The sequence below is a fragment of the Xyrauchen texanus genome, chromosome 33 (assembly GCF_025860055.1).
Source record: "Xyrauchen texanus isolate HMW12.3.18 chromosome 33, RBS_HiC_50CHRs, whole genome shotgun sequence".
Lineage (NCBI taxonomy): Eukaryota > Metazoa > Chordata > Actinopteri > Cypriniformes > Catostomidae > Xyrauchen > Xyrauchen texanus.
The window spans coordinates 37,530,562-37,551,433 of NC_068308.1; the positions used below are offsets into that span (position 1 = coordinate 37,530,562).

At 38.9% G+C, this 20,872-nt stretch overlaps 1 protein-coding gene across 2 annotated transcripts in view; it reads right to left on the reverse strand.

Annotated features, from left to right (window-relative positions):
- Positions 1 to 20,872, reverse strand: part of LOC127626751 (dedicator of cytokinesis protein 1-like) — a 329,863-nt gene that overhangs the window by 254,757 nt on the left and 54,234 nt on the right. Inside the window, exons 8-12 of one of the 2 annotated variants that reach the window (XM_052102764.1) lie at positions 20,208 to 20,365; positions 18,635 to 18,716; positions 12,462 to 12,597; positions 4,505 to 4,577; positions 437 to 516 (exon numbers count right to left, since the gene is read on the reverse strand). In XM_052102764.1, coding sequence (XP_051958724.1) covers positions 437 to 516; positions 4,505 to 4,577; positions 12,462 to 12,597; positions 18,635 to 18,716; positions 20,208 to 20,365 — 529 coding nt within the window. Of the gene's footprint in view, positions 1 to 436; positions 577 to 4,504; positions 4,578 to 12,461; positions 12,598 to 18,634; positions 18,717 to 20,207; positions 20,366 to 20,872 lie in introns of both variants that reach the window. The other variant, XM_052102763.1, reaches the window with a different exon arrangement.

A 20,872-nucleotide genomic window follows, 5' to 3' on the forward strand; every position in this document is an offset into this window, starting at 1 on the left:
ATAGATACTAAAAGGACGATTTAGCAGCTATTTCAGACCGAACACATTATAGCACAAAAAAGGTACACACAGCGCAACAAATTAAACTGAACACAGCTGTCTTGAGATATGTTTCAATCGTTAAAGTTATTTTAAACCTGACTCAATGTCAAAATAACTAAAAAATAACAGCAAGAAGCACCGCAATGTTCAAAGACTGCAGTCTACTGTATGTTTACATAAAAACAACAAATAAATGACAGTGGAGATGTAAATGGCCCATTAGGCTGCTCAAATAACACATTATTGCATAAAAGAATATATATAATTTTACAATTATTTTTAATGGTAATCAACAGTGTGCAGATTAGCAGACAAATAAACGTAACTTTTGAACCTAGATTTCTTTAGAACAAATTTAGTTTAGGACACGGCGTATTGATCCAGTGACTTTTACCTTGACCTTTGTGATTGACCTCTTTGGCAGCAATGACTTTGTTGATGACAGTCTGGAGGAAGTCGTTCTCGCCTGCCACCCTGGGTGAAAAACGGGAGATGTTCAGCTGCCTGTGACGAATGGCGTCATCCAACGCTAGCCTGGAGTCCACACATGACAGTCAACATGCCAACGGGGAGGAGAGAAGGAAAGAGGAAGAGAAAGAATAGTAGCCACAGAGCGGAAGATCAGGGTGGACAAGGGCAGTGGGAAAGAGAGAAGAGGTGGATGAAGGGAGAGAGAGAGAGGGAAAACACCAAACAGTGATACAAATACCATGACAGGGACAAAAGCCATTGTGTTAGCAAACAGTAATGCGGGATGGGTAACAGGAGAGACACAGAAAGATGCTGTAATATCAGGAATGACCACTTTATTACACCCAATCACAGTAGCCTGAATCAAAATACGCTGCATCTCTACGAACACATTAGCTTTGTTCCAAACTCTAGTGTACTGCATATGTAGACAGCAATTTAAGACATCATGGGTGCATTCCAGACACGAAGGATGCTCCAAAAGGTAGGAAGCTAAATGATGCTACCTTCTAAGGGGCCTTTCAAAACAAAACCCATTTTTGCATCCACTGCATCCATTAATTTCACTACGTTTACGCCTCTTATTCACACTAGAATGACGTTCTAGTAGTCACGCCTGCTTGCTTTGTCTAATGAGATGATAAGAGTAAAGAAACACAATCTTAAAACGTCTATCTTTATGTAAATTAAGGGCTTATGGGTTTAATCAGAGAGCCTTTAAGTAACGTGTGAAAGTGAAGAACTTTGGACAGAACTAAACTCAGCAAAAAAGAAACGTCCCTTTCTCATGATACTGGCACTGGGGGAGCATAAAGGTTCACGTCTGTACACATCTGTCCTGCATATGCGTGTTGCAAAATGGATCGCTTTGTAGTGTCTACAAGAGACAAGAGGAGAGGAGGCAGATTCTGGGCTAATATTTAATTTGGGGCCAATTTTCATGGCACAGCCACAGTGTGCTATTTGCAAAGAGGTGCTAGCAAATGATAGCATGAGACCCTGTAAACTCCGGCGTCACATTGAGGCCAAGCTCTAGTCTGGGGGCCAACCCACTGGACTTTTTTTGACAGAAAGCTGAAAGAAAAGAAAAGACAAAAGAAAGTAATCCAGACTTTTACCTCTTTTAATACTAAGGTGAATGAAGCATCATATCGCGTTGCTTTATGTATAGGAGGGGGTTTCCCCCTCCTCTCTCAAAAGGCTATGAAAGTCCTCATCCCCTTCACCCCCGCATCAATACCCTGTGCGCATCAAAAAGTCGGACTGATGAGGCAAATTCAGCAATCAGATTTTTTGCTTTTCGTCTATATGGAAGTCATTTTTATGCATTTGATACTGTGACAAAGCGCTGTCCATCTAGCTGATGTTGTTTGATGTCTGATGTTTTCAAATTTGAATAGGGTTAAGTAGCCTAAAATCTCCAAAATAGCTCTTATTCAATTGAGATAACATTAGCAGCCTGTGGCTGTTAATGAACATGTTTCCAGTTTAGTTATTTGACCGTCGGGGGGCATGGCGGTCTTCAAGTTCTCTAGGGGGAGGCTCACTTTCACCCAATTTGAAAAACCCTGGATTAAACAATGTTTTCCATGCTTGTTCAATGAACCATAAACAATTAATGAACATGCACCTGTGGGACGGTCATTCAGACACTAACAGATTACAGACGGTACACAATTAAGGTCACAGTTATTAAAACTGAAGACACTAATGAGACCTTTCTACTGACTCTGGAAAACACCAAAAGAGAGATGCCCAGGGTCCAGTATAGCACGTGTAGCTTTGGTCCAGTATATTTCGGTTTCTGGTGGGGCATGTGATGCATTGTTTGTATTTTGACATTTCACTGGTGTGGTTAGCTTTATTTAAATCTCCCAGAATAATGAGTCCGGGTGTTGTTGCTCCATGTCTGTGATGTGATCAGCCAGCTGTTGCTGTGCTGCGTTCACACACGCTTGTGGCGGAATACGCTTAACAGAATGAACGAGGAAAACACCCGCGGAGAGTAGAAAGGCTTACAGTTGATGAAGAGCGCTTCTAAATTAGGACAGCACATATTCTGCAATGCTGTTACATCTGTACACCAACTTTCGTTGATGTAAAAGCATGTTCCACCGCCTCTCGTTTTCCCAGATGATTCCGCAAAGCGATCCGCTCTGAACAGCTGGAAGTCCGACAGATAAAACGCGCTGTCCGGGATGGTTTCACTCAGCCAGGTCTCCATGTAAATGGTAAATGGTCTGCACTTATATAGCGTCTTTTTAACCTTAACGGTATTCAAAGCGCTTTACACTGTGACTCATTCATCCATTCACACACACATTCATACACCATGCAAGGTGCTAGCCTGCCATTGGGAGCAACTTGGGGTTCAGAGTCTTGCCCAAGGACACTTAGGCATGTGGAGTCGTGTGGGTTGGGATTCAAACCACCAATCCTGTGATTAGTGTCTGACCCGCTCTTCCACCTGAGCCAAAGCCACCCCAAATACAATGTAACATGTAACACAGAGCAGCAGAGTTAGAAAAGTCTTTATATGTTTTAGTTCATCCGTTATGTTGTCGCGGAGCGGACATTAGGCAGATGAATACTCGGCAGTGGAGTCCTAAACCCGCGTTGACGAAGCTTCACGAGCGTGCCGGCTCGCTTCCTTCACGTGCATCTTTTGGATCGCTTTAAGAGCACTGCTGTGCCTCCAACTAAGAGGTCTAAATCATACGAATAATCAAACACCGGCAAAAAACAACAAACAAAAGTAACAAATGCTAGCGAGCTCTACATCAAAGCTAGATGCAACATAATGAAAGGAAATAGAATGCGAAATAGAATGCGAAATAGAATGTGAAATAGAATGCAGGGATCTATGTGGTTCCATTTTGGTTAGAGTGCTGTCTTACTGCCGATCACACCAAAGGCTTGTTTTGTGTCTGTCTGCACTGATTCACAACTGTTTTTTTCTATGCAAACATGCACTACACAGATGTCTTTGACCGTTGCGTCATATATCGCTGTTTTTTGCCCATCTCAAATAGAAGCCCTGTATTTTTTAGACACTGTGTCAAGTTAAAATAACTTTTAGCAAATTCAGCTTATATGGCCCTTTAGAAAGTAGATGCCTTTGTAGACAGCAAGGCAGCTCACTAGGTTTTGGAACAGAGCTCATCACACACATGCTGCTAAAAAAAAACACAGACCTCCCTAAAAATGTTAAATGACCTACACTTTGCACTTTGAGAGTGAGTGAGTGAGTGAGTGAGTGAGTGAGTAAAGAAGTATGAGCTTGTGTAGTGATTTTTCCATAGAACAAATGCACACATCATTGAAATGCCAGCAGATATCAGAGAAAAGAACATAGACACAAATGCACAAACTTGAACGCCAATGGACAAGATGGTTTGAATATGAAACAACACACAAACTGAAGGATTCCCGCGTGCGAATAAAAAACATTAAAATCTATTTCATAAGCATTCTGTGGATTCAAATCAGTATTTCTACAGGAATTATAAATAGCATGAGATATTAAAAGTGGCAGGTTACGAAAGCTCTCTCTGCTCTGAGGGTGACGGGAGTTAATGAGCTTAATCAAGTCACCAGGGAGCAGAACGGACCCTGAAGTTAATCAGGTGTCAAGTCTTAGAAATCTCACTAGAGTCTACAGACAAGTGCTTATGTCCTGAAGAACATGTGGCTTTATCATTATCCTGTAAATGTAACAAATTTAATAAAATAATTAATACATATTCAACAAAAAAACTAGGTTGAATTGTATAATTGTAGGTCCATTTGAGCTTAGATAGTTGCGGTCTCATTTGCTCTGTATCAAAACCTAGTGAGCTACCTACCTAGGCAGCATTTTTGATAAGTTTAAATTTTAAACCATAAATCTTGTCCAAGTAGGTGGCTAACTAGGTTTTAAAACAGCCAATGTAATGATGTGTTCACCTTCAGAAAGGCTTTTGTGTTCATTCTGTCATGAAGTCATACTCACGGTTGGAATGGAATGAAGTGTTGCTTGTCTTCATCATCCACTTTGCCAGTGATGATATCCGTAACGTCCATTACTGCAGAGAGAATGAGAAGAGCATCATTTCTGAAACATTTTGCCAGGGAAAGCAACCCCTCGTGTGAATCTCACAAAAATTTAATGTCTGGCTCATATTTTGGACCGAAATCAAAAGATGGAATGAATAAACTGATTTAGGAACTTTAGGAACATAAACTTGTATTTTGTGGAAGGCTTTGTTTTGGAAAATGGTTATAAAAGATAGTAATGCACTAAAATAGCACCAATTCAAGTAACTTTTTTTACCTAAGTCAGTGTTTCCCAACCCAACAACTAAAAAATGTCAAATGGCACACCACTAACCCACACAGGCTAACCATCAACCTTTTTAAGAACTTGTCCATGTTTTCTGTCCGTCTTAGTAGCGTGTTTACTTGTAATGTTTGACACTATCTCATCGTCTGTCATTTTGACGGACGGGGTCATAAAAATTCCGTCATAATCTATTATTAACAGTCATATTAACTTTCATATTTTAATGAAAATAAGACATTTAATAGCTTTTATTTTCATTCCCATTTTCAGTTTAATCATGAACTCACAGGATGAGCAAATAGCAAATTATGCATTTATTTATTTATGAAGAGAACAGATGAACAACAGAGACACAAAGTAGATGAATGTGACAGTGGAAGGCACTAAAACACGACATATGAACAACGCAATGTTACAAAAAACTAAAAAGATTAAAATATTAACAAAACAGAACTCAAATGACAACTCAAACCTTCCTCCTGGTCCGCATCGATTTAAACTCGCCTGTGCGTAATCAGACGCATCAAGGGAGACTGATGCGGAGGCATCTGTCATTAGATTTTGCATCTTTGCCTCGGACAGACGACTTCTCGTGGCAGTTTTAATTTGGTTCTGGAGGCTGAACCAAGCGCCAAACGCCGCATCGCCCTCCACATGACAAGAGTTGCAGAAAGCGTCACAGAGGGGCGATTTCATGAGTTTACCACGTAAAAAAGTGGGAGGTGTTCACAATAAACATTGAAAAGATGCATTTGGAAGAGAGGAAAAAATCTTGCAGTTGCTAGAGTGCCGCGGCACAGCGGCTGGGAAACGCTGCCATAAGTCTAAGTGGAAGTTTGACTAATTGAAAGAAATAGTCCCCACATAGGTTACATATTCATTGCACTGAAAATTAAATCTCTTTCACTCTTATCCTCCAAAATATTCATTAAACGCCAGCAGACTGTGGCTTTCCGCTTTGTTACAGCAATCGTGATGCAACGTTTATGATCCACGTCAAGCGCTGCTTTGAACTCCACAAGAAAAGCGCTTGAAGACAAAAAAAAATTATAATTCTGCTTTTTTAATTAATCACATGTGTTAACCTGATATTTGATAACTTGCAAAATATTACATTGACCTAAGTATTCAGACCCTTTGCTATGACACTTGAAATTTAGCTCAGGTGTATCCCATTTCTCTACATCATCTCTGAGATGTTTCTACACTTTGATTGGATTCCACAGCTGAAAATGCATATCAGAGCAAAAACCAAGATATGAGGTGAAAGGAACTGCCTGCTGAGCTCAGAGACAGGATTATGTGGAGGCACAGGTCTGGGGAAGGCTACAAAAGAAATGTGGCTGCATTAAAAGTTCCCAAGAGCACAGTGGCCTCCATATTTCTTAAATGGAAATAGTTTGGAACAACTAAGACTCTTCCTAGAGCTGGCCACAAGGCTAAACCAAGGAGAAGGGCCGAGGTGGCCAAGACCCCGATGGTCAGTCTTGTTGAGCTCCAGAGATCATGTGTGGGGATGGGAGAATCTTGCAGAAGGACAACCATCACTGCAACACTCCACTGAACTGGGCTTAATGGCAGAGTGGCCAGAGGGAAGCCTCTCCTCAGTGCAAGACATGTAAAAAAGCACCTTAAGTACTTTCAGACTGTGAGAAACAAGATTATCTGGTCTGATGAAACAAAGATTGAACTGTTTGGCCTCAATTCCAAGCGTCACATCTGGAGGAAACCAGGCACCGCTACTCACCCGCACAATGCCATCCCAACGGTGAAGCACGGTGGTGGTGTCATCATGCTGTGGGTGTGTTTTTCAGCAGCAGGGACTGGGGGACTGGTCAGGGTTGAAGGAAAGCAGAACTAAGCAAAATACACAGACATCCTTAATGAAAACCTGGTCCAGAGAGCTTAGGACCTCATACTGGGCCAGAGGTTCACCTTCCAACAGGACAATGATCCGGAGCACACAGCCATGACAACGCAAGAGTGGCTTTGGGACAACTCTGTCAATGTCCTTGAGTGGCCCAGCCAGAGCTCAGACTTGAGCTTATGGAGAGACCTGAAAATGACTGTCCACCGACGGTCCCCAAATAACCTGACAGAGCTTGAGATGATCTGCAGAGAAGATTGATAGAAAATCCCCAAATCCAGGTGTGCAAAGCTTGTCGCATCAAACCCCAAAAAGACTTGAGGCTGTAATCGCTGCCAAAGGTGCTTCAACTAAGTACTGAGTTATGGGTCTGAATACTTTTGTCAATGTGATAATTCAGTTTAACTTTTTTAATAAATTTGCAAAGTTATCAAACATCTGGTTTTTGCTTTGTCATTATGGGATGTGGATTGTTTAGTATAAGGCTGCAACATAATAAAAAGTGGAAAAATATGAAGGGGTCTGAATACTTTCAGAATGCACTGTACAAATGAATTATCAAAATCTATAAAATTAACACATTAAACATTTAATTTAATAAAAGTTAACTTTGACTGCCCTAAAAAAAATTATATATATATATATATTACACACTCACCTAAAGGATTATTAGGAACACCTGTTCAATTTCTCATTAATGCAATTATCTAAATCAACCAATCACATGGCAGTTGCTTCAATGCATTTAGGGGTGTGGTCCTGGTCAAGACAATCTCCTGAACTCCAAACTGAATGTCAGAATGGGAAAGAAAGGTGATTTAAGCAATTTTGAGCGTGGCATGGTTGTTGGTGCCAGACGGGCCGGTCTGAGTATTTCACAATCTGCTCAGTTACTGGGATTTTCACGCACAACCATTTCTAGGGTTTACAAAGAATGGTGTGAAAAGGGAAAACATCCAGTATGCGGCAGTCCTGTGGGCTGAAAATGCCTTGTTGATGCTAGAGGTCAGAGGAGAATGGGCCGACTGATTCAAGCTGATAGAAGAGCAACTTTGACTGAAATAACCACTCGTTACAACCGAGGTATGCAGCAAAGCATTTGTGGAGCCACAACACGCACAACCTTGAGGCGGATGGGCTACAACAGCAGAAGACCCCACCAGGTACCACTCATCACCACTACAAATAGGAAAGACGCTACAATTTGCAAGAGCTCACCAAAATTGGACCGTTGAAGACTGGAAAAATGTTGCCTGGTCTGATGAGTCTCGATTTCTGTTGAGACATTCAGATGGTAGAGTCAGAATTTGGCGTAAACAGAATGAGAACATGGATCCATCATGCCTTGTTACCACTGTGCAGGCTGGTGGTGGTGGTGTAATGGTGTGGGGATGTTTTCTTGGCACACTTTAGGCCCCTTAGTGCCAATTGGGCATCGTTTAAATGCCACGGCCTACCTGAGCATTGTTTCTGACCATGTCCATCCCTTTATGGCCACCATGTACCCATCCTCTGATGGCTAATTCCAGCAGGATAATGCACCATGTCACAAAGCTCGAATCATTTCAAATTGGTTTCTTGAACAAGACAATGAGTTCACTGTACTAAAATAGCCCCCACAGTCACCAGATCTCAACCCAATAGAGCATCTTTGGGATGTGATGGAACGGGAGCTTCGTGCCCTGGATGTGCATCCCACAAATCTCCATCAACTGCAAGATGCTATCCTATCAATATGGGCCAACATTTCTAAAGAATGCTTTCAGCACCTTGTTGAATCAATGCCACGTAGATTTAAGGCAGTTCTGAAGGCTGAAAGGGGGTCAAACACAGTATTAGTATGATGTTCCTAATAATCCTTTAGGTGAGTGTATATATATATATATATATATATATATATATATATATATATATATATATATATATTTTTTTTTTTTTTTTTCAAATTGTCCCTAGACCCCAAAAATGTCAAATAATGCTAAATAAATAAAATAAAAATAGTGTCACAATGCAAAATATAAAACATAAATCACAATGGTCCAAAATAGCTTTCATTTTCTTTATGGAAAATCTACATTTGATTTTGGGAGTGAACTTTGATACAGTATTTCTTCATGAGATTGACATTTAAAGAGTTTCAAACATTACCGTAGACCTCTGTAAAGACACACCACTGTAAAACACAACAGCAAATTCCACTTTGTGGTTTATAAGGTGCGAGCAGCCCAAAGGTTATAGATAAGCTGTCAACGGCTTGCTATTACTGACTGAACACATAAACATCCACTTTAAGTGGTCATTTCGGCTTGAGCGCTGCAGTGTTCAGGGTGAGATTGGCTTTGCAGCAGCCAACAGGAAACTGATGAGCCATAATGGAAGTGTTGACTCGTCTCTGAATGTGATAAATTAAAAGTGACATTCCACATACAGATCCTGCCTCTACCTGCCTGACCCATATACAGCCCGTGCTAACTGACGTATAGCATGCGAGAGACCGAGTGATGACGGAGACAGAAATGCATTCCCACTTTCAAAAAGTGTTTGATATGGAAACCAAAGGCTGCATGTCTCCTCTCATTCTCATCTTTTTTTATTCAGAACAGGAAAACTGATTTTATTTTATTCAGACTAAAGAATAAAGATTACAACAGCAGAACTGTTCTTGCAAACAACAACAGAATAAAAGCAACAAGACAGTATTTTTAGAAAACATAAAATGGCATGTTTCATATATAATTTCAAACTTTAAGGAATTTAAGAGTAAAACAGGATATTCAATAAGAAAAACAAATGCAGTATGGGACTTTATATAATTCATCAGGAATTATGGCTGTCACAATTAAGAAATTTGTCTAAAGATTAATTGGCATTTAGGTAACTGTGATTGACCATTTAATTGTCAGTTTCGGGGCTTCTCACGATTATGGCGTGTGCCATATAAATTGTCATACTTCTTAAAGTGTGTGTGCTTAGTAAACACCTTAAGAAGTCAACTATTCTTATTTAACCTGGAATCATTTAATACAAAGGGGATATCCTTTAAGGCTTTAAACATTTTGCTGAAAAATTAAGAAAACATAATATTTTATATATTTCCAAATATGTCTCTATTTTTTTCAAATTTAATGTAATATTAATTCTATTATAAGCAAAAAAAGAGATGAAAATGAGGTGTGCAAAAACAAAAAGTATAGCCACTGGTGCTCATTGGAAAAAGGGGTAAAAAAAAGGGTGGCGTAGTGGCTAAAACACAGGGCTGTTAATCAGAAGGTCATTGGTTCGAGCCCCATGGCCACCACCATTGTGTCCTTCAGCAAGGCACTTAACTCCAGGTTGTTCCGGGGGGGATTGTCCCAGTAATAATTGCACTGTAAGTCGCTTTGGATAAAAGCGTCTGCTAAATGCATAAATGTAAATGTAAATGAATCATCCTGGTTAAATAAAGGCTTTTTAAATTCATTCCACGTGAGTGCCTTGGATTGTTCTTCTTTTAAAAAATAAAATAAAATAATTATATTGTGTTGCATTGCTTATTTATGCAATTGCTAAATCTGTCACAACGCTAATTATACAAACATGAACTTAAAGTGAACATGGAGCGGACTTATATTTATATTCTCACTTATATTTTGGCTTGAACCGCAGATGGCACGTGCATCAGAGAGATTCAGAAGTGGCTAATCTTAGGGATGTGCACGCATAATCGATGAATCGAGTACTTGTGCAGCTTTAAATATCCGACTGGTATAAAACACGAATCGAATATTGCAATTTGATTATCCTTTGTGACTTTGCATGCCGTTGGCAACAATGAAACTGCTTCTCTCGCCTTAATCTTGCCGTTACAACTCAATGTATTGGTTGGCGCTGTGTATGCATAATGCTGTTAAAGGAATAGTTCACCCAAGAAGAACATTGTCACTATTTTAAGTAATCATGTCACTTCAGAAGACGTTGAATGTGTTTTTCTGTGTGAGAGAAATATATATATTTTTTATATATTTTTAGAGATGTTGTTTATGCATAGTGCCATTTTGTTTATATATATATATACTGGTGGCCAAAAGTTTGGAAATAAATTTGAACATTTATTCACCAAAGTGGCATTTAACTGATCACAATATATATAGTCAGGACATTAATAATGTGAAAATTACTATTACAATTTGCAAAAAAAAAAAATCAGAACTCCTTAAACTACTTCAAAGAGTTCTCAACAAAAAATCCTCCATGTGCAGCAATGACAGCTTTGGAGATCTTTGGCATTCTAGCTGTCAGTTTGTCCAGATACTCCGGTGACCTTTCACCCCACACTTCCTGTAGCACTTGCCATAGATGTGTCTGTCTTGTCGGGCACTTCTCACGCACCTTACAGTTTAGCTGATCCCACAAAAGCTCAATGGGGTTAAGATCCGTAACACTCTTTTCCAATTATCTGTTGTCCAATGTCTGTGTTTCTTTGCCCACGCTAACATTTTCTTTTTTGTTTTTATGTTTCAAAAGTGGCTTTTTATTTGTAATTCTTCCCATAAGTCCTCCTGAGTCTTCTCTTTACTGTTGTACATGAAACTGGTTTTGAGCGGGTAGAATTCAATGAAGCTGTCAGCGGAGGACATGTGAGGCGTCTATTTCTCAAACTAGAGACTCTGATGTACTTATCCTCTTGTTTAGTTGTACATCTGGCCTTCCACGTCTCTTTCTGTCCTTGTTAGAGACAGTTGTTCTGTCTTTGAAGAATGCTGTGTACACCTTTATATGAAATCTTCAGTTGTTTGGCCATTTCTAGCATTATATAGCCTTCATTCCTCAAAACAATGATTGACTGATGATTTCTAGAGAAATCAGTTTATTTCTTGCCATTTTTTAACTAATATTGACCTTAAGACATGCCAGATTATTGCATACTGTGGCAACTCAAAAACAAACACAAAGACAATGTTCATATTAATTTAATGAAATACCTTTAAACTGTGTTTGATATAATGGCAAGAGATTTTCTAGTACCCAATTAGCAATTTAGCATGATTACTCAAGGATCAGGTGATGGAGTGATGCTGCTGGAAATGGTGAGTCTAGATTTTATCAAAAATGAGTTTTTTTACATCAGTAATGTCCCAACACCACATTGTGATCAGTTGAATGCCACTTTGGTGTATTAAAGTAAAAATTTCCATCTGAAACAGCAAAATCTGTACATTAATCCAAACTTTTGGCTGCCAGTGTATATACATATGAAAAACAGGTTCAAAGATTGAAGGTTAAAATTAAATTCTAAAATTCAAGTACTGGATTACTTTTGTGTGTGTGTGTGTGTGTGTGTGTGTGTGTGTGTGTGTGTGTGTGTGTGTGTGTGTGTGTGTGTGTGTGTTAGAGTACTCAACTACAAAATACTTTATATCCCCATCTCTAGTTAATATTCACCAATAAATTCACCAGGTTGTTCCGGGGGGGATTGTCCCTGTAATAATTGCACTGTAAGTCGCTTTGGATAAAAGCGTCTGCCAAATGCATAAATGTAAATGTAAATGAAAACAGTGATAACACTATTAGCCACCACTACCTTAAAAAAAACAAAATGGCAATGACTCTGAAAGCTCTCTTTAATTTTTGAAGGCGATTCTGTGATCATTTATGATTTTACAATTGTAGCAATACATTTATGGTATTTTGGCAGACACTATGGTTACCATAGGTTCATTTATGTAAAGGAAGTCCAGATGTGCATTGAGTGTGTGCAAGAAGACAGAAATGGAGGACTACCTGCCACGCCGAAGGGCCTGCGGAGGCCAGACGTTAATTTTTTGGTGTTGTTATCTCGGAGTTCCATTCTGCCCACTCGAACGATCTGACAAACAAAACTGATTTTCTCCCTCTTCAGATCCTCACTGCCCAGATCCTACAAAGAAACACACACACCCACAAATAAACAACTGCATGATATCCGTTTCAAAACCTGGAGAGCTGCCTCGGTTTCTACAAAGGCAGCAAGCTTCTAAGGCAGCATTGCTAATCACCACTGACCAACATAATTGTGAAAGCTCTAAACAGGCTGCAACTCTGCACACCAGGTTTATTATAGTTATTTATTTTTTATTCTGTTTCTATTATATATTCAATGTGTCATTCCAACCTAGTTCAGTTTTTGCCATTTTTCTCACATTGTCGGTTAGTTTAATTATATACATATAAATAATTGTTTTCTATATTCCGTTTAGTTTTAGTTTCAGAATGGCTGCAAAAGCTAAAGTGTTTACTGGTAAATTATTTACTTAAATATGTTTAATCGCAATAAAATGTCTTGAATACCTTGCAAATATAGTGGCATTTTCATGTATAATTAAAATGGATTGTAAATGTTTCAAATTGTATCCCTAAATTAAAAACAAAAATGAATGAGATCATGTAAGCACAACCAAGAATAAAAAATAAATAAATAAAAACTGATTATATACTGGACTCTAGTCAATAAACTTTAATGTTTGTGCATCTTATTTGGTATTACAGAAGTTTGACTTGTAATGCATTTTATGCAAGTTTATATAATGGCTGTTTATAAGAATATATTGCTTTTGTAACTTAAAGCAGGCAAAAACTACTAATGCTATGATCACGTCAAGAAGCTTTTTGACCGTTTACACTATCCTGCACTTATACTACTAACTATTAACTTCTGCGCATTAAAATTACATTTAAATGGTAAATGGTCTGCACTTATGTAGCGCTTTTTTATTAACCTTAGAGGTTACCAAAGCGCTTTACACTGTGTCCCAATCACCCATTCACACTCACATTCACATACCAATGGCGGCAGAGCTGCTATGTAAGGCGCTAGCCTGGCATTGGGAGCAACTTGGGGTTCAGTGTCTTGCCCAAGGACACTTCAGCATGTGGAGCCATGTGGGCCGGGATTCGAACCACCAACCCTGCGATTGGTAGCCGACACGCTCTACCATCTGAGCCACAGCCGCCCCAGAATTACATTTACATTTATGCATTTGGCAGACGCTTTTATCCAAAAGGACTTACAGAGCACTTATTACAGGGACAATCCCCCCCGGAGCAACCTGGAGTTAAGTGCCTTGCTCAAGGACACAATGGTGGTGGCTGTGAGGCTCGAACCAGCAACCTTCTGATTACCAGATTACCAGTTATGTGCTTAGACCACTACACTACCACACAAAATTGGATGCTGCTCGAGATATAATGCATTATACTCTAAATTATAACTATGAATAGGAGAAGGACAAGTATTGTTATAATTATTTATAAGTTATAACTTATTATAGTGTATTATGCGACATGAATTCAGTGTAATGCATTTATAGGTCTAATGCCTTTACAATGCATTATAAAAATGGTTACATAGAAAGGGTTACCAAGATCTCAATTCATATTATGCATTAGAAATGCATTCCTTCTTTTGATTTAATTTGGTTGTTTTTTCTTTATATAACAAAAGATGTTTATAAACTTTACACAAAGCAACAATTCGTTATAAACTAATAAATAAACCGTTGCTTTTTCATATCTGCATTCATGCATATGACGATGCGTCAATAGATTTACATTTTAAATCTCGTTGGCCGATACATCGGTGCATCCAAACTTTTAATTACAATAAAGTATTTTATTGATACTTTTCAGTTTGAAATAATATGCACGTTTATTTATAGTCAAAAATAAAAACATTTATTTTTTTCACTGAGTTCATGGTGTTATTTTCTGGAATTGGCTTCTCTGAAAAAGATAAATGTGATGCTGCCTTAGAATTTTGCCAAAACTAGGTACCTTAGAAGGAAGCATAATTTAGACGTCTCACTTCTGAAACAAACTAGGTTTGCACATTATGTACTAACATGGACCCCACTGTCATTTTAAGATCTCAAGCACTATGAATTCGACACGTCTTGCAACAGTGGATTCAAAAGTGGTGGCCTTGTATCAGGTGTGATGGCCTACGACCAGCTAGTTAAACTCAAACTCGTTAGTTTAGCCAGGAAGGGAGTGTTTGATTCATAGATTGGGTCACTTTACACGGAGTACACAGAGGAATTGTTAGTATTGTGTCAGTGTGAAGGATTAATTATTTCTGACCCTCACCAGACTTGTGGCCATTAAAGAAATTACCATAATTAGATGAGAATAGCTCTTATGTGTGGGTGCAGATCTCTGCAAACAAATATCCATGCACAAACATGTACATATCCATGCACAAACAAGTGTTCATATACACACACACACACACACACACACACACACACACACACACACACACACACAACAATATAGACATTCTATAAGAGTAGTTGGAATTAAATACTTGTGGACGTTTGTGCTGTACTCCATCAAAATATATTTTACGCTGCATTTTGCTAATCCTATAATAAACATTAACCTCGAGCGACTCCGTGTCCACATGCGTGGACGTTGTATTTTGGCTTCGCTATATGCAACGCATAATTTCATTTGATTTAAAACGACTGATCACAGTTCAGGAAACTCTGTTCTTTCAGTTAAACTATCGACACATGGGGTCATGTGACCAAACAACAGGGTGGTGATAGCAGAGGAGTGTGTGTTTGGTTGAAATGGCAACAAAACTACATCTGGTATGAAACCTTATTAAGTTTTTACATTGAAACCTGTTTGAGTCAGGTTTCCATCCAATATGTCATTTTTTTTTTTTATTTGAGCGATTTATCACGAAACGGCATGTTGTTAAAAGCAATGACCACATTCGTGGACTGTATGCTCAGTGTCAGTTAAAACCTCCTATATTCACTGTGCATTATCACATTAAGATTTAATGTATGCATCCAAAAGCGGAAAAATGTTGCTTTCAGAGGATTTATACTGAGTTAGGATGAAAATAAGGTACATTTCAAACTGTTCTGAGACCAGTGCAGACAGAAAGCACACTGGAGGTTAAGTCATTCACTAAAAAGGGAGCAAGGCAGCATCCTATATCTTTCCTATGCACCTAAGTGCATTCAGAGGAGCGGCTGTGGCTCAGGTGGTAGAGCGCGTCAGACACTAATTGCAGGGTTGGCGGTTCGATTCACGGCCCACACGACTCCACGTGCCGAAGTGTCGTTGGGCAAGATACTGTTGCTCCCAAGTTGCTCCCAATGGCAGGCTAGCACCTTGCATGGTCACCTCTGCCGTCATTGGTGTGTGTGAGTGTGTGTGTATGCGTGTATGAATGTGTGTGTGAATGGGTGAATGAGTCACAGTGTAAAGCGCTTTGAATACTGCTTAGGTTAAAAAGGCGCTATATAAGTGCAGACCATTTACCATTCAGTCCTAAAATCAGATCAAAAGTTCAGTTTCAGACTGCAAATTATGTTTGGATCATAGATTCAGAATTGATCATGTATAATTTATAATGAATAATTTTATTTTAATATGGCAGTCGCAGTGATTGGATGATGGATCTCAAAAACATGAATAAACAACTCACTCTCACATCTAACGGTCCACATACATTTTTAAATCTGAATTTTAGTTTTTTGGGTTTTTTTATGTTTCTTAGGGGCAACTAGTCAAAAAGGGGAATGGGATAAGCACACAGCAGTCACGCAGGAGCCTAAGGACGTTAAGATTGCAGTTATTCATAAATGGATAGTTTTGTAGAAAACAAAAGGAGATGTTAGGCAGTTTGTTTGCCTCAGTCACCATTCACTTTCATTGCATCTTTTTTCTCCATACAATTAAATTATATTATTACAGAGTCAAAATTCTTAGACATTCTTAGAAAAAACATTCTTAGACATTTTAACCTAAAACCGATGTTTATAAAAAAAAAAAAAAAAAAAAGGTAAAAAAGGGTATGTGTCACCTACTCATGATCACAAACTAATAAAGTAAATACTGGCACTGGAAACGCTTTCTTAAAATGTGTCATTTGCATTGTTATTAAAATATGATCCAAACAGCAACATCAGTCATCCCATAACAGTTGCTGACTGTAGAACTGAATAATATACACATAATGGTTTATCATTAAGTGTCCCACGTTACCTGTACTCACCATATATAGATTGCAATCACACAACAATAATGTATTTAAAAATGCACAAAAATTATAGAACAAAATATCCTTGAAAGTGTTAAAAAACAAGCACTAAATTATTTCATGTTATACACTCACCTAAAGGATTATTAGGAACACCATACTAATACTGTGTTTGACCCCCTTTCGCCTTCAGAACTGCCTTAATTCTACGTGGCATTGATTCAACAAGGTGCTGAAAGCATTCTTTAGAAATGTTGGCCCATATTGATAGGATAGCATCTTGCAGTTGATGGAGATTTGTGGGATGCACATCCAGGGCACGAAGCTCCCGTTCCACCACATCCCAAAGATGCTCTATTGGGTTGAGATCTGGTGACTGTGGGGGCCATTTTAGTACAGTGAACTCATTGTCATGTTCAAGAAACCAATTTGAAATGATTCGAGCTTTGTGACATGGTGCATTATCCTGCTGGAAGTAGCCATCAGAGGATGGGTACATGGTGGCCATAAAGGGATGGACATGGTCAGAAACAATGCTCAGGTAGGCCGTGGCATTTAAACGATGCCCAATTGGCACTAAGGGGCCTAAAGTGTGCCAAGAAAACATCCCCCACACCATTACACCACCACCACCAGCCTGCACAGTGGTAACAAGGCATGATGGATCCATGTTCGCATTCTGTTTACGCCAAATTCTGACTCTACCATCTGAATGTCTCAACAGAAATCGAGACTCATCAGACCAGGCAACATTTTTCCAGTCTTCAACTGTCCAATTTTGGTGAGCTCTTGCAAATTGTAGCCTCTTTTTCCTATTTGTAGTGGAGATGAGTGGTACCCGGGGGGGTCTTCTGCTGTAGTAGCCCACCCGCCTCAAGGTTGTGCGTGTTGTGGCTTCACAAATGCTTTGCTGCATACCTCGGTTGTAACGAGTGGTTATTTCAGTCAAAGTTGCTCTTCTATCAGCTTGAATCAGTCGGCCCATTCTCCTCTGACCTCTAGCATCAACAAGGCACTTTCGCCCACAGGACTGCCGCATACTGGATGTTTTTCCCCTTTTCACACCATTCTTTGTAAACCCTAGAAATGGTTGTGCGTGAAAATCCCAGTAACTGAGCAGATTGTGAAATACTCAGACCGGCCCATCTGGCACCAACAACCATGCCACGCTCAAAATTGCTTAAATCACCTTTCTTTCCCATTCTGACATTCAGTTTGGAGTTCAGGAGATTGTCTTGACCAGGACCACACCCCTAAATGCATTGAAGCAACTGCCATGTGATTGGTTGATTAGATAATTGCATTAATGAGAAACTGAACAGGTGTTCCTAATAATCCTTTAGGTGAGTGTATATAACAAAGTACATGTACACACAAACGCATATATGCCAACACACACAAAATATCTGATAAAAAACAAGCCAGACAGTCTCACCAGAGAACATCATACAAGCTCCACTAAAGACTGTCAGCTCATTATCCTTTATAGCTTTAATGATGATGCCTTTTTCTACAATACTTTAATTACAAATTCTACAACACGACTGATGAACACGAATTAAAGTGTCACCCAATATTACAGTGATTACTTATTAAGGAACAAATCGAGAGACAGGCACAGAATCAAGCCGTGACCAAATCATTTACAAGACCAAGTTTGAGGACAGCAGGAGTTAGCCGGCAATAAAGCAATGCATCAGTGAATCTGTATGCTTTAGAAGGCAACTGTCTACGAAGACTCACTAGGATTTATAAAGCAACAGCCAATGAGACGTGGTGCTCCTGTGAGTGATGTAGGTTTGAATCCGGCCCTTTACATGTCTCCTGAATCTTACAGGATCAATCTCTACTTTCCAGAAGAATAAAAAGTGGTAAAAGTGTCAAACAAAATCAAATAACTAAAGAGCATTATACGTACGGTGAAAACAGCACGCAGGTTATGAAGTTGATCGATGTCTTTCGCCAAACCGGCGCTGGACCAGCGCACAAGATAGTTTTCACTGTGAGAATGATAAAAAAAGATCATGGTTAGAGATTATAAATACGAGAAAGAGAATTTTCTTTGTGTTATTAATATTGCTATGCTTGTAACTTAAATATGTGCAATATGTAATTAGAATTTTATACATTTTAAACACACTTATAAAATGCATTATACTTTTACAATATATCATTATGCTTGTGTCTTAATATATCCTGTATGTTTTGGGAGGGGATGTGTATTTATTTCCTTGCTATTTTCTGTGGAATCCATGCAAAAATATAAAAAAAACATCCAGCTAGCACCAGTTCTGTGGACAAAAAAGCCTTGTTGATGAGAGCGGTCAGAGGAGAATGGCCAGACTGGTCCAAGCTGACAGGGAGGAGACAGGGACATAGAACAGTTCTATGCTGAAAAGCATTTCTGAACACACAACACATCAAACATTGTGGCGGATGGGCTACAGTAGCAGATCCTTCCAGGTATCACTACTGTCAGCTTAGAACAGAAAACAGGCTGCAGAGGTCAAAGGCTCACCAAAACAAGACAGTAGACGATTGGAAAAACACTGGCTGGTCTGACAAATCTGGAGTTAGACAAACGGTAGGCCCTCTGCAGCCTCAGTTTTCTGTTCTTGACTGACAGAAGTGGAACCCAACATGGTCATCTGCTGTTGTAGCTCATCCGCCTCAAGGTTCAACATGTTGTGCACTCTGAGATGCTATTCTGCTCACCACAATTGTACAGAGCGGTTATCTGAGTTACCGTAGACTTTGTCAGCTCAAACCAGTCTGGCCATTCTCCCTCGACCTCTCTCATTAACAAGGAGTTTCCATCAGCAGAACTGCCCCTCACGGGACGTTTTTTTTGTTTTTGGCACCATTCTGAGTAGACTCTAGAGACTGTTGTGCATGAAAATTCAAGGAGATCAGCAGTTGCAGATATGCTCAAACCAGCCCGTCTGGCACCAACAATCATGACACTCTCCAAATCACTGAGTCCACATTTTTCCCCATTCTGATGGTTGATGTGAACATTAACTGAAGCTCTTGACACGTTTCTGCATGATTTTATACATTACACTGCTGCAATATGATTGGCTGATTAATTGCATGAATAAGTAGATGTGTTGTATATTTATATTTTAATTTCTTAATATTTTGGGAGGAGCGGTGTATTTTTTTTTTTATTGTTATGTTCTGTTGAATTTATGCAAAAATGTCAAAACATTTAATATACAAAAATTTAAATGCTACATTATTTTAAATAATAAATGTAATATTTATAAAAAAATTATGTAAAAATAATTAAATGTACTAATATAGAACAACAACAAAAATCTAAAAAATATATAATAAATTATATAATTATTTGATTATTAATAGTATTCATTTATGAATTAGTAATTACAATAATAATAAATCTTGAATCCCTACACAAAGGAGAAAGCTATAGCAGACGTCATGTGTTTAGGGTTGGCATGACTTCATGTTCCAGTGTGTGTACACACCTGATAAATTTGGACTCAATCGGGTCGTATAGTGACATCAGCACTTCTGCGTCTTCTCCAATTTTACATACAACGTTCTTGAGCGTGACGAACAGAGCAAAGGAGGGTGTCGAGGCAAACTTCGCCTGCCTGCTCAAATCCAAGTTCTGCTTCTGAGACTGAAAAATTGAAATACATCCATGGCAATGCATCAAAGCACAAAATTCATCACGTTTTGAGACTTAAAATCAGCCAGACAAATTATGCAGGCATAAGTCACAGTCAGTCCCAAACAATTTATATCACATATACAATCGGCAGAGACACAGCGGGACAGTGGCCATCTGGGTGAGGTTACCTTGGAAGAGAACAATGATGTTACTGTTCTTTAATCTTAAAGAAACAGTTCACCCAAATGCTGATGTTAGCCTAAATACTTCAATATGTTTCAGGTGTGATTGCATGATGGGTAGTGGCTCATTCTCACACGCTCTTATCCTGCAGAATCTCTCACAAGTCACTGATGGTGTTTTAGGGATGTGATTAGGGACTTTTTTGTGTGGTTTAGTGGTCATGCTGAACAAATGAAGCCAGATATCTATATAAATGTGATATATTTGTTTTAGTAGTTAATTAAGTTACATAAGTGATCATGAAAATAACTGCAAAGAGAAGATATGAGTACT